The 14687-nt window shown below is 38.3% G+C and overlaps 1 protein-coding gene across 4 annotated transcripts in view; it reads right to left on the bottom strand.

Annotated features, from left to right (window-relative positions):
- Positions 1-4944: 4944 nt before the first annotated feature.
- The window catches only part of LOC109419738 (trissin receptor), a 326442-nt gene continuing 316699 nt past the window's right edge, over positions 4945-14687 (bottom strand). For 2 of the 4 annotated variants that reach the window (XM_029852724.2, XM_019694013.3), the window contains one exon: positions 4975-5115. In XM_029852724.2, the coding sequence (XP_029708584.1) occupies positions 5068-5115 (48 nt within the window). In that variant the 3' untranslated portion in view covers positions 4975-5067. Of the gene's footprint in view, positions 5116-14687 lie in introns of all 4 variants that reach the window. The other 2 variants (XM_062850150.1, XR_009997449.1) reach the window with 2 other exon arrangements.

Consider the following 14687-nt stretch of genomic DNA (forward strand, 5'->3'; position numbering starts at 1 on the left):
TGACACGTGTGTAATTCTAGCATTACGCATAGATTCTCAGCCAACTCCGATTATGAATGTGAATATGAGTTTATTCTTGCATGTTGCATTGAATACGGCACACAGATGGGCAACATAGCTCTTGTTATGGAAGAAGATAGGAATAACAAAAGCCGAACCGTCTTCCGAAGCCGCTATCGTGGTGAAGTGCATTCGTTTGACATTTTTGTTTCGAACAGTAGTTTGATTGATTGTGTTGCGAATACCGGAGTCAAAGGAGGCCGAATATCGACGAAAAGGTTCAAATGACTGTGATCTCTAACAAGACTGATCACGACTTATCGACATCCTGATGGAAAAATAGGGTCAGACCCGGTAGTGTTGCGGGTTCAACTGTGGCTTCGAAAGTGGTTAAAAGTAAAAGTGAATCAAACTCATACATGCGATATATCAAATCGCGGTGATTAGGTAAAGGTGAAAAATAAGCAATAAAATAATCTCAGACCATATTTGGGACAACCGGTAGTGTCATGGTCCATGACTCATGGAATCAGATTCGGCTATCCCACCGGATATTACCAAATATAAAAATGAACCAAATCCATATATACGACACATCAGATCGCAGATTTTTTGATAATCTAATGAACGGTTAGCAAGAAAATAGCCTTAGATCACATTAGAGAATAGCTTTTGTGTAGCAGAACCAACGTTCATGTGAAAAATTAAATCGTGGCTTTGTTTAATGGCCTGATAAACGTTAGGTATGAATAACAGTGACGAATCGGTCTAAGTTCACATATATGAAAGAGAACAAAATAGGTATAGACAAAACTAAAGCGATCTCACCAAATCGTACCATTTCAGATTCCTAAGGTGTAAATTTATAGCAGGATGGGTCAACATTGAATGGAAAAATAAGAATTTGATCGCGACAACAGAAGATGGCGGCTGTTTTAAGGAATTTTGAGCTCTAAAACTATATAAAATAAGTGTGTTTGGTTTGGGAAATATGTTCGGAGTTCACCAGAGTATGCAAGATAGCGGTCCAAAATCCAAGATAATGGCCCAGTATTCAAGTAAGTTCAAGTGAGGATTTTTAATTCTTGCATTATGGGCATATTTTGAAATGGAAATGTGTTCAGAATTCAAAATTTGTAATCAGAAAACCTAAGCTGTCCGCTGTTTCACAAGGTCTGCAATATGACTATAGTTTGAATAGGGAAGAATGCCGGTCTTCGTCCAAAACTGATAACCAGAAAATCATAAACGACATGCCAAAATTCAATACGGCAACTATTTTATGTAATTTTAGGTCCAAAAATGAATACCATGACATCCAAGATGGTGTCTCAATGTTCAAGATGGCGGTTAGTTTAGTTGGGGTAGATATTTGGAGTCATAAAATGATGACCGGAAAATCTAAAATGATGTTTCAAAATATTGCGGCTTGTGGAGCGGACCTGGTGTGATGGTTAGAACACTTGACTATCACGCCGAGGACCTGGGATCGAATCCCACTCCCGACAAACTCGCAAAATGTGAGTTCTTCCTTCGGAAGGGAAGTAAAGCGTGGGTCCCGAGATGAACTAGCCTAGGGCTAAAAATCTCGTTAATACAGATAAAAAAAAAAAAATATTGCGGCTTCATGACACTTATATGGTTTGAATTTTGTTTTATAATTTCTAAATATTGGATGTTATGCTAATATAAAATGTATCCATATTGAGTAGATTCAGCAAACAGTTTTCATTTTGTATTTATGTCAATGTCGTCAACATGCCGCTTGAGTTTTGTTGAAAGGATATTTTAAAGCACGAGAAAGGCACCATCACCGCTAGGTGGATTAATTAGGGTTTTTTCTATAATACTTATTGATTTTTTTTTTCTTTGAGTTGAACTCTTTTTTATCATTGTTCAGTAAGTAAAACTTGAAAAAAAAATTAAAAAATAGTTTTAGAAAAAAACTGCAGTGTGTTTACATTAATTTCAACCAAATAAATGAGAGAAATTCAAAAAATGATGGGGTGGGCACTTTATTTTGCCTAACAGTGTACTCTTCTTCTTCTTTATGGCTCTACGTTCACAATGGAACTTGGCCTGCCGCTCTTCAACGTAGTGTTCATTGAGCACTTCCACAGCTATTGTATGAATTTGTATGCCTATAGCACAATGATACACTATGCCCAGGAAGTCGAGAAAATTTCCCCGCCGTCTCCTGATAGGCGATCATAACCCTCACCACTAGGCTAACTAGAGATCCGCCTACAGGCACGTGATGGCTAAAATACGAGGTGTAATGGTTTTCACCAAGCTGTCTCCAGAGACCATTAAGTGACTCTCCCCGCGGAATGACTTGCCTTGGCCTCCTTTCATAGGAATGCTGGGAACTGGGAATGGTGATGTGGGGAGAGTTGCCGATGATGAACTTGCGGAAATTGCAAAATCTTTCAGCGTATGTACGGTTCCAGATCCAGATGAAATTCCAAATCTGACCGTAAAAGCAGTATTTGCAGAGATTCCCGGTGTGTCCAGCTCAGATAATGCAAAACTGCATGGACGAGGGAGTCTTCCCGGAGGTTTGGAAAAGGCAGCTGGTACTATGGCCAAAGGCGGGGCAACCACCCGGTAACGCATCGGCAGAAGGACAGAGGGGAATTCGCTGCTGTGCAGTAGTGAACCACGATGTAAGGATGAACACATAGCGCCAGTTGGGCAACTACATATTTCCAGAGCGCTCCTAAGTCTGATGATATCGGAGTACCTGTACAACTTTCTCTATATCGGTGCCTTGCGGTCGAACTCAACCCTCATATCCATGGTATTTCGTTAATATGGTGGCTACCCATTAGGTGGATCTGAGTCAGCGGCATGTAAAGGGATAGAAAGTGGTGAGTTAACTTCGGAAGCTGGGAATACGCCTGTACCTTACTACCTTGGTGTCCTCTTGAAAGAACAAGCGAACTGGATTCCGGGGCTTCTCAACAGATACCTGTGGCATATAATTCGTGCATGATAGCCTCAAGTTGAATCTTTAATACGGAGCTCCATCGTCGATTTTAACAAAATCCGATAGCAACAGAAATTCAGGAGCGAAAGTGAAGGTGGTTCGGCCACGCTACGTGGAAAAGAGTCGAAGTTCAAGGGGCTGTTCATAAACCACGTAGACCAAAACTTGGCCATCTCAAAGCCATCCCCCCCCTCTCCCCCTTAATAGACTTTTGTCCGTACAAAAAAAAAATGAAATTTGTATAGAGCGTAGACTTTAGTTTATGCACGGCCCCCAACAAGAAGTGTACAAGGAACTTGGAGGAGAAGAACGGGCTGTAATGCTGTAGCATGGAATCTGGAAAGACGTGGGACAATAGAAACTGAAGCAGCAGCAGTAAACTCGCAAATTTCGTCAGTGTTATGCTTATTTGTCTGTGGTACAGGTATCAACAAGGTTGACAAATGTAACATTTTTTCATCGTTGCCTGTGTTGTGTAGTAATGGTCATCTGAATGAATGATAACACAGCGCAACATTTTTTTTTGTCTCAAGAGCAAACTTATGTATCTCCGAAGGATTTTGGGACGCTGAATCCGAATCCGGGCTCAAATTTGCTCCAACACGTCACAATTATGAGCTTTACCTCAATTTATAGGGCAAAATATGCGATTTCGGGCTTTTTTGACTGCAAGATATTAAGCATGGAAATATTTTTTTTTTAATCAATCAAAAGCTTAATTGGTCAATTAACATCTAAATTAACGACTCATGCAAAATATTTCGTTTTACCTAATCAAATTTGATAGATTTAAGCATTTTATGTTAGTATGAAAACTTGCATGCAACTTTTGGAGGGTGACTTGTATGGGAAATATCGTACCTAACATAAATCGCTTAAAACTATCAAATTCGATTTGGTAAAACGAAATATTTTGCATGAGTCGTTAATTTAGATGTTAATTGACCAATTAAGCTTTTGATTGATTAAAAAAAATGTTTCCATGCTTGATGGCTTGCAGTCAAAAAAGCCCGAAATCGCATATTTTGCCGTATAAATTGAGGTATAGCTCAAAATTGTGACATGTTGGAGCAAATCGAGCCCGGATTCGGATTCAGCGGCCTAAAATTAGTCAGAGACACATAAGTTTGCTCTTGAGACAGACAAAAAGTTATTTTTTGTTACGCTGTGTAATTTTGCATATTATGTAGACGTTTATGTTTTTGCTTTCTCAGTTTCCATTTATGGGTTTGATGGTCTACTTCAATCTTTCTGAAGCGATAAGGATAACCAGTAAATCCAATTAGTTCAGGGAAATATCTTCCACTGATTCGGAAACGCCATCTGAGCTAGCTACTACCTAACCTTTGGCATAAATCTCTGTTAACACGCTCAACACTTTATAGTTTATCTGCACCATATCCGTCGCTCCAAACAACGCGTTGTTTTGTACTAGAATCTACTTAAAGAATGAGAAAAAGTTTCACTTTATTCGGAACTACATTGACCTAGAAAAATGCTTCTTATGTACACTTTGTAGTCGAAGGGCCCGTAAACCTCCCCCCATCCCCGATTAGGTACCTTCCTCACACTCGACGTAGTAAACCGAGGACAATGCGAAGGTCACGGTTGCGGTCGAAACTAGTTCATTGTCGTTACAGGTCGTAGTCGTGTCCTCGTCGTCGACCAACACTTCTCCGTCGACGATGTCCCGGTTGCTGCGGCTCTGGTTGTTCCGTCGCCGTGGTACACGAAACCGACTGCCGGCCATCATCATCATCTTCGTCATCTTCGAAGAGCTCGTCGGCGGCTCGACTGTTGGCGGCGGATTCGAACAGATCGTCGGCCTGCTGCCGTTGTCGCTGGTGGGAGCGCCGCCGCTGTTGCTGTTGTGCCGATTGGCCGTGTTGCTTCCGTTGGCACTGTTGCAGTTGCTGCTGTTGTTGTTGCTGTTGCTGGTGTTGGTGGTGGTCATGGTCGAGGGTGCCGTGGCGTTGGGACCGCCGCCGCTGCTGCTGCTTCGGGTTGTTCCACCACCAAACCAGTGGGTTCCGTAGGAGGCCGGAGCAGCACCGGCGGCACACGATCAGGTCGTAGCATCATTGGGGAAATCCTACATGGGTTGAATCGGTCGGTAAGGAATGGTTCTATTAAGCGATGCGTTGGTGGTGGTGGTGGTGAAGTGAAGTCGAGTTCAATTTTGCGATCCGCGCGGGATAAGCGGATGCCAATCAGCATGAACCAGCGAGCAATTTCAGCGATGCGAGCGAGCGAACGAACGAACGATGACATGGCATGGCGAAAATAAAGAAAAAAGAAACAAGAAAACGAGAACAATTTGAACCAACTAGGGCTAAACGAAGAGTGGATGGATTTGTTGTGGTTAAATATGATGACATTAGCGTTTGTTCTGTCAGATGGTCTTCCTAGAAAGCATTAGAGCAACGAAGCTAAATTCAAAAAAAAAAAGTTTGAATCCATGCAAAAAAAACTTTAAAGATTACAAAAACTTACCTTAATAATTAATATACACAGGGTTTGTAATTAATTCCTATTTCAATTTATTTTAAAGAGCTTGAGACTTATCATAATCGTGCAAACGCATAAATGCCATCACTTTGGTTATTTTTTTTTCTACATTTCCTTTGGATCCTCCTTTTTTTGCAAATTTTTCAATGAATCTTTCAGCATATCCTTCAAAAATTTCATCGGTCATTCATTTGGAATCTGATTGAGCAGTGAAATTGGCAATAGTTTTAGCAATTTTAGCAGCAAACCCTTCGGAAGTTGTTGCGGGAGATTTTTAGCCGATCATTTTGAGAGTTTGTTAAGCTTTACTTCTAATTGCTTCAGCAGATCTTTTATTGATGTTTTGCCATTGCCAAAACTTTTCTTTCTATTATTTACTTAGCAACCTCTTCGACAATCAATAAGAAAATTCCTTCGGCAATTAACTAAAAATTAATTTGAAAAAAACAATTGATATCGGCTATCGGCAACTCATAATGGACCCTAACTCGGACTGGAAAAGGAACAAGAGCTACACCTCAACATCCTCGTGCTCATCATTCTACCATGGACAGTAGCGTGGGTCATCGGAACCGTTTTCTCAGATCAAAGCTTTTTTGATTCCATTTCGGGTCCTGAGTATCTGTGCAGAATTTGAGCACGATCTGTAGCGTCTACACTTTGCGCATTGCAATTGAAATTTCAGTGTATGTACAAATCAGAAGTGGTAGCCAAGATCGTCATAGTTTAAGAAATTCTTTCTCCATAAATTTCACAAGTAATTCGTGGAGAAATTTTTAGACTCATTCCTCAAAAAAAAATCTCAGGAATTCCTTCAGGGTTTCCTTTATGAATTCCCCGAGTTGTCCCAAAAAGATTTTTTCCATGAGTTTCTTCAGCAGCTTCTCCACTATTTCCTTAATTTTTTTTGAAAAATTCCTTTCCAACTCCTTTCTAGAATTGCTACCAAAAAATCAGCCTTTTTTTTAATTCTTTCAAGATTGCTTGCCAGAATTCTCTTAGAAGTTTCTGCAGCAAACACTCCAGGAAAATAACGTCAATTTAAAATACCCGGTAAAGTGAAAAAGAACAACTCCTGAACGATTTTATCAGGGATCTTCTAGAGGAATCTCTGTATGATCAATTCCTGGATTTAGTATTAAATAAATTGTTGAAGAAAACCTTTAATTCCTGGAAGAATTCCTAAAAAAAAACGCCAGTAGAATCTCTTAAGTATCTTGTGGAACAATTTAGTAATGAACTTACGGACTTTTTTTGAGAATTTCTTGTGGAAACTTCTGGGGGAATTTCGAAAGAAACCCCTGGCATAATTTTTCAAGATATTTCTCAAGGAGTAATTGCAGAAACTCCTGAAGAAATTTATGCATGGACTAGGGTAATTCGCCAATTGTTGAACAGTACCCAAATGTTGAACAGTTTTTGAAAATGTTATTAAAAATTTACCTTAAGTAGTTTTCCATCAACGTAAACGTATGATCTAGATGCGTATACATGTGTGTCATGATATTGCTCCAATAAAGTTTCAAAATTATACATATTTTACGTCAAAAATATCGATTGAAAATTTTGTACCGCTGATGACACGAAAACTGCACAATTCTTAAGATTAATTTTAAGAAATTGCTGTTACGAAATAAGTTTGCTGGCAAATCGACCACAAATATCAAAGTCACACCATAGTTACAATAACTGGAAGGATGTCCTTAACAGTTTAACATTGTTTAAAATCACATTTTCATTGTAATTTCATTTGAAAAACATATTTTTCTTATCACACTATCATTATGCAGCTAAGATCCAATTGTTGAACACTAGCATAACCTACGATGTTAGCATGACTGCCAGATTTTTTTTTTCACTTCACCTTTTTCAGGAGCGATCCACGGGTTTTCAAAGTATTTCAGGGTCGTTCCAGGGGTATTCTAGGGAGTTGACTGGGTCCCATGGGTTTCCAGGGGTATTTCAGGGGCTTTCGAAGGCGTTCTTTTCTTCTGTCATTTTCGCTTCTAGTTAAATCTTTTCAGCCATTTTTTGCATTTCGTTCTGTTTAAAACGATTTTTAGTCCCCTAGAGCTGTCTTCAAATGGGAAGCGATTCCTTGGGAATGTCCATAAATTACGTCACGCTTTGAAGGGGGGGGGGGTGAGAGCAGTCTTCAAAAAATCCCACTCCAAGAGCTGCTGAGATTCAAAACCACAGGAGCATGATCAGTTTGAAGCGCTTATTTCGTTTCAATCCAGGCATGCATTGAATCTTGTCTCCTGTATGGGAGGATTGAATCCCATGATTCAATCCTTGATTGATTCTCACAGCAGTGGAAATGCATCGCGTTACCATAGTTTTTTAGTTGAGTGTTGATAGAAAATTTTTCCTTGACAGATTCCACAGAGAGAACGAAATACTTTGCTTCCTTGATTATATCCGAGGAGCGTTCTCTGCAATCTCTTTTCAGTTAACGAGTTTCAACAAAACGAACGAAATCGATTCTAGACGGGGCAGAAAGTTGTGTTCTTAGTTCCAGACTGACAGATTCCTAACCCAATGTTTTTCAAAAATTGACCAAATGGCGGGATTGACTAATAATTTTCGCTCAGACCTTTACTGTAGTTTTTTTTCGCTGTTAATGGCGATTGGGCTTGCAAGGTCAGACCCAACTCAGGAAACTGGGCTTATCTTCAAGCGGAAGCTACGGGCTAAATAAGAAGCTAGTCTTTTTTGGAGGTGGTGCTTTTGAAATGGGCCAGAAGAGATAGTTATTTTCCTGAGCTTACGCTCCTTCTTCATCACAAATTATTGAATTAAAAACGTGGGTCTACACAGTTCATCTGTTAGAAACGATTAGAGATATATACCTCTAGAAACGGTGGGTGTCTGTTAAATTAAACATAATCATCCCTTAAAAAATCCTCACACAAATTAAAATTAAATAAAATTTTGCGTTCAATAAAAGGCTTTGGCAGGTACGGTATGTACTGCTACCATTGAACATTTCACTCTTAGTGGTATGGATAACGGACACCCGAAGAGGCAATGTTCTTCGGAACTAAACACATCCTTAGCTTACCAAACTTTTCAGTGCATTTGAACGTAGGGATTCAATCTTGGGATTGAATCCCATGCACAGATCCCGCACGCTGAGATTGGAAAAAATCATGATCCAAAACGATCCTGGTATTAAGGATCATTTCAAAGCATGCTTGTTTGGATCATGGAGTAGAAGGATGCTCTTGAAAGACTGGGTGAGAGAAGTTCAGCAAAGTGTGACGACCCGTACAAAAAATTAGAGGTCCCATACAAAAAGTGTGATATAGGAGGGGGGGTTAGAATGGACAATTATTGCGTGAAGTATTTTATGAATGCTCCCACATTTGAATGAATTGTCACTCAAATGACTAACTAGGCGCAGAACACGAAAATCCCGGAAAAAATTCCGCCAGAGTGAAAAAATATTGGATGTCGGGTCAATGTCGGATCAAATTTTATCAAATGTTGGACCACTGTTGGACCCACATCGGATAACTGTTGAGTCTATGATGGGTTTGGTGCCCAAAATAAAAACAGGTGAATGATAGGTTTATGTCGGGTTATACGTCATCAATAGGACAGATCGGTGAAGTACTAGATTTGTAGTAATGAGCTGAATTTTAGTATGGTGAGAAGATCAATTCTCCGTTTCTGCAATGAAATGGTGCAAAACGCGTGGGTATTATGATTCCTTGCCTAATTTGATGCTGTTTGAGCAAAACTTTGGACAACAGTGTTGTTGTTTTCTCCATTTCTTGCAACATAAACAACATAGTTATCCAAAGTTTTGCTCATACAGCATCAAATTAGGCAAGGAATCATAATGCCCACGCTTTTTGCACCATTTCATTGCAGAAACGGAGAATTGACCTTCTCACCATACTAAAATTCAGCTCATTACTACAAATCTAGTACTACACCGAACGTGCCCCATTACGAACAAAGCTTCAACCGTTCAACAATTAGCGAGAACCGTCCAACATTAGGATGAACAAGCTTAAGGAAGCGTTCAACATTTAGGTTACAGACTTCCCAAACAAATGTTCTATTTTCTCTTAGAATATGGAATTTAATGGAATACAAATCCAATGGGCAGTATAAGGAATAAGTAGATCTAGACGATCACTGGATATTTTTCAACTAAAGTGGAATTATGCACGGAAAAACAAACGAAAACAAAAATGCCAGTACTAACCGTTCAACAATTGGCGAATTACCCTATTGCAAGAATTTCTTTTGGTATTCTTTGAAGAAAACTGAGAAAAACATTAAGAGGAATTCCTGAAGAATATTTTTAAGAAATTCTTAGAGAAATTTTAAGACGAACTCTCTTCTAAAGGAACTCTTGGAGCAAATTCAAAAAAACTTAAAAATATCTAAGCTAATGCGAAGAGGAATTTCTGAAAGAACTCTTAGAGAAATTCCAGAAGGATTTCATTGAGGATTTCTCCAATTTTCTCAAAGATTCTTGAGGGCTTTTTCCCAGAATTCTATGAGAAGTTCTTTCACACATTGCTCCAAAAACAAATTGAGGAATTCTTTTAGGATTTCCTTTATGAATTTCTCGAGAGGTTCCTTTAAAAATTCTTCCAGGAGTTTCTCCAACAAATCTTCCTGGAATCGCTGCAAAACAATTTCCTAAACTTCTTCCAAAATTCTTCCTAAATTGCTGACCGGAATCCTCTTAGAATTTATGTAGCAAATTTTATTTTAGGGAGGCATACATTTAGTACATAACACGAAAAATGGGATTTTTTAACATCCTCCCCCTCCTTCGTACGGGTTTTCCTATACCTTATACATTGTTTGTCACACCTTTGAGGATATTTCCTCCCCTCTTCATGCGTGACGCACTTTACGGGTGATCTTTAAAAAACCTGGTAAGGATCCTTCAGAAAAAAAGAACTCTTCCAGAAATTTTCTTAAGAATCCTTTATAAAATTTTCTATGCATTTCACCGAGGGTTTCCCAAGGAGTGTCTTCAGGTATTTCTCCAGGAAGTTCATCAAAAATTTCTGCGGGGATTCCTCCAAGAACTTTCCTGGGATTTCTTCAGATATACATCTAGGGATTAATTCCACAGATTTATTACTGAGATTTCTACAGGGGTTGTCTACATTCTCCAGAATACTGAAAAGTTTTTTTTTAGAAATTACTTCAGGAACTTCTTTAAAAATACCTCCAGAGACATCTTCGAAGTTTCTTAAGAAATGTCAGCATAGGGTTTCTATAGAAGCTCTACCAAGGAGTTTTTAAGAAGTTCTTCTAAAAATTTATTTAAAAATCTTTCAGAGATTGCATCGGAAGTTTTTCCAAGAGTTCCTCCAAGAATGACTTCAGGTAGTCCTTCAAGGATTCTCGCAGACATTCCCGCAAGATTTTTTTTTTAAATCGCTTCTGCAGCTCCTTCAGGAATATTTCCGGGATTTCTATAGAGAATTGTTCCTGTAGAATTCCTCTGGGGATTTTTTTTCCAGAATTCCTTTCAGAAATTACAAAAAAGCACTGGAAAAGTCTTGAAAGAGTCTCTGAAGGGTTAAAAAAACCTGAGGGTTGATTGAAGGAATCCCTCAAAAAACTCTTGGTGATACCTTTGCAGATTCCTAGAAAAACAAAGTATTCTTCTTTTTCTTTGTGGCTTTACGTTCCCACTGGAACTTGGCCTGCTTCTCTTCAACTTAGTGTTCTTAGAGCACTTCCACAGTTATTAATTGAAAGGCTTTCTTTGCCTGCCTTTGCATGAATTTGTACATTGTGTGGCAAGTACAATGATACACTATGCCCAGGGAGTCGAGGAAATTTTCCCGACCAGAACGGGAATCGAACCCGCCGTCTCCGGATTGGCGATCCATAGCCTTAACCACTAGGCTAACTGGAGGCCCACAAAAAAAGGATTAACATTGTATTTCTTGTCAAAAAACCTGGAGCAATTACTGAGTTATCTCTGGAGAAATTCCTGCATAAATGCCAGGGAAATATTTGAACAAACTCCTCAAGATACCACCATTCTGGAAGTACTCTGAAAATTACTCCAAAAAATGCTTGAGTAATTTTCGGAAGGATTCCTGGAGAAATCCGTAAAGAAGCTCTCTCAAAAAATGCCTGCAGAAATTGCAGATAAAGCTACAGCTGGAACTCAGAGTTATAAAGAGTAATCGAGACCATCACTTTGGAATAGATGTTCTTTTGTTATATTTTTCTCCTTATAGAATTTCTCATGAAGGGATTAGTACACGTAAAAGAAATAAGAAATTTCTGAAGTAAATCGTGCAAAATTAAAAAAAAAATCAACGAATCAAGAGGAAGAGGAAGAACACTGATGAATATCTAAAGAATCTTTTTTTAGGGAGTCTTTAAAAAATACTAGGGAGTGGCCGGCGCCGGTACTGACAATATAAAGTTTTGAACCTTCAAAATTGCACATTGAGGATGGAAAGCTACACCTAGGCCCCATCCATTTGGTTCCCTGTGCAATGTTGACTGTTCTGGTCAGTAACGGAGTAGCAACTACGAATTGTACGGTCATCTCATGCTCATGCTCATGCCCTTTAAAAAAATACTAGCGAGAATATAAGTGCCCTCTGCAGATACGCATGAAAGAATTTCTTGAACAATTCCGTGAAAAAAAATTCCGAAGCAACATCGCAAAGCATTCTAAAGGAATCGCTGAAAAAAAAATCTGAACAAATTCTAGGTGGTATCTGGATGAATACCTGGAGGAAATTCTGGTAAAAAAACTTCTAGAGGAACTTCCAGAAAAATCGCTTGAGATTTTTCTTCGGAAATGGATGAATATATACCTGAAAGAAGCACTTCACAAATACTAACAAGCAAAAAATCTCTGAAAAAACTCAGGTTTCTGTGAAGAAAGTTCTTCTAGAACTTCATATATTAAAGAAACCATTCGATGAATTCCTGGAAAAACTGCTGGACAAATCCGAGCAGAATTTGTTGAATTCTTAAATAATTCCTGGAGAATTCTCAAAGAAAACGCCTGGAGGAAATGCTGATGATCTTCCTGGAGGAATTCCTTTGTGGCTTCGTGGTCGGCACTTTTTATGCATTGCACACTTGCAATTTAGGTAATTTTTAAATAAAAAACGGTTCGTGTCGTCTCGTGTTGCCGCAAGTTCGAAAAATACATCTCAAAAATCTAGCTTAGGACCCTAAAGAAACGTTTAAAATTTTGCAAAAAAAATTGCAAAGTTAGAGTTGTTTAAATAAACATGTTGTTACCCGTGCGGGTCTTCTTTATACACTTTTTCATATTTTTTCTCCCATTATAACTCCCAGAGTAGTGAATGAGTTTCCACAATTTTTACAAACGATAATCGTGAGTATGTATGTAGGACGTATGCAAAATTTGAGCTAAATCCATCAATAAACAAAAAAGTTGTTCATACACCAATCGGACACATCTCATATAGAACTGGATAGGGACTACTTTATACATTTTTAACTATAACAAAACTGCATTTAAAATTCCAGGGTTATTTAAAAAAACTACATTATACCAATACTGTAGCATACTATATCGTACAATTTCAATATATATATATATATATATATATATATATATATATATATATATATGCGTTTTTAGATGGTTCTGTGCTACCTTTGGTATTATGAGCAGCGTGATATTGTAATATAGGCAGCCGTCAAAAAGAGACCATACATCTTTTATTCAGGTGAAAAGGTAATTTATTCTTTATAAAATATTTCAATTTCCTAAATAAACATTTAAAGGTTCCACAAGATCGATTTATGCAATATTACTATTTATGAAAATCTTACTGGCTGCTTCTTTATGAGTTTTTTTTTTATGAAAAATGACATTTTTCAAGATAAGACCTGGCAAGATTCTTGAATGATTTTTTTATGGAATTTTTACTAAAACGTCAAATATTTATATATTTTATGTTAAGGTTGAGCACCTTGACTTATTGATTTTTATGGATACAAAGTCACATAAGATGTTAAATAAGACGATAAAGTGGAGGTCACATGCGTGCATGATTCCATTTCATCACGTGATGAATGTACGCATGTCTTTGGAGGTTATGGTTTTCAGTCTTGGGAGGAATAACTCAAAAACGGATTGTGAAGTTTTCATCCGACGTTTCGGTCACATTTATTGTGCCTTTCTCAAGGAGTTAACTATGCCCCGTTTTCTCGTAACATATTTCCACAGCATAGGCCGACTTTGTGACTACGACAAAACGGAGCATAGTTAGTTCCTTGAGAAAGGCACATTCAATGTGTCCGAAACGTCGGATGAAAACATCCCAATCCGTTTTTGAGTTATTCCTCCCAAGACTGAAAGCCATAACCTCCAAACATATACATCAACAGTCGAATCCCCAAGAAATGTTCTCAAATTCAGCATCGTTTTAAACATGTTGTACTCTCTTTGACAATCATAATGATGCACTATGCCCAGCGAAAAAATACTGACCGAATGAATGAATGAATGAATCTAACATCTCCGGATTGGCGAAGCAAAGCCTAATAAAAAAAATGGTACTGCAGCTGGTCAGCTTTTTATCGTCGTGTCATTAACCTTGCCATTATAATGCTGATACATTTTCAGCAAAAGGTGACGTAAGGTCATCCTGTTCTTCCTGTGACATTGCTTTGGGAATGTTAAGGCAAACAAATCAGCTGGTTCAATTTTAAATTCTACGTAAACGGATGCACAAAATATAAAACATCCCATGGAGTGGGAGCGTTTCAGTACAATGGATGGGTTGGACCGAGTTTCAATTTGTTCACTTTTTATTGCGGTTGCTTAAATCGTATTCCAAGCCAAAAGGTTGTGGATCAGATTTTTCTTCTCGTGTATGCATGCTATACATACAAGTCTCTTACATTGCTTCAAAATCTGTATGCTTTGTATTCAAAGCAAGTTTTACTATTTGAATGGTTTATTTTTTGGATGATACAAAGTAAATATTATTTCTCTACTATTGAAATATCCAACACACGGTGACTGCACTAGGAGTGCAAGTGAAGGGAAACTACTCGAGCGAGAAGGTAAGATAAACAACGATCGATCAAGTATCCACGTTTGATTGCTTACAATGCACTTCAGGATTGCAGATTTTCGTTTGATTTATTGCGGATTCGCAAATGACGACTGGCATATAACGTAAATGACGGTAAC

This window comes from Aedes albopictus, chromosome 2 (assembly GCF_035046485.1).
Source record: "Aedes albopictus strain Foshan chromosome 2, AalbF5, whole genome shotgun sequence".
Classification (NCBI taxonomy): Eukaryota; Metazoa; Arthropoda; class Insecta; order Diptera; family Culicidae; genus Aedes; species Aedes albopictus.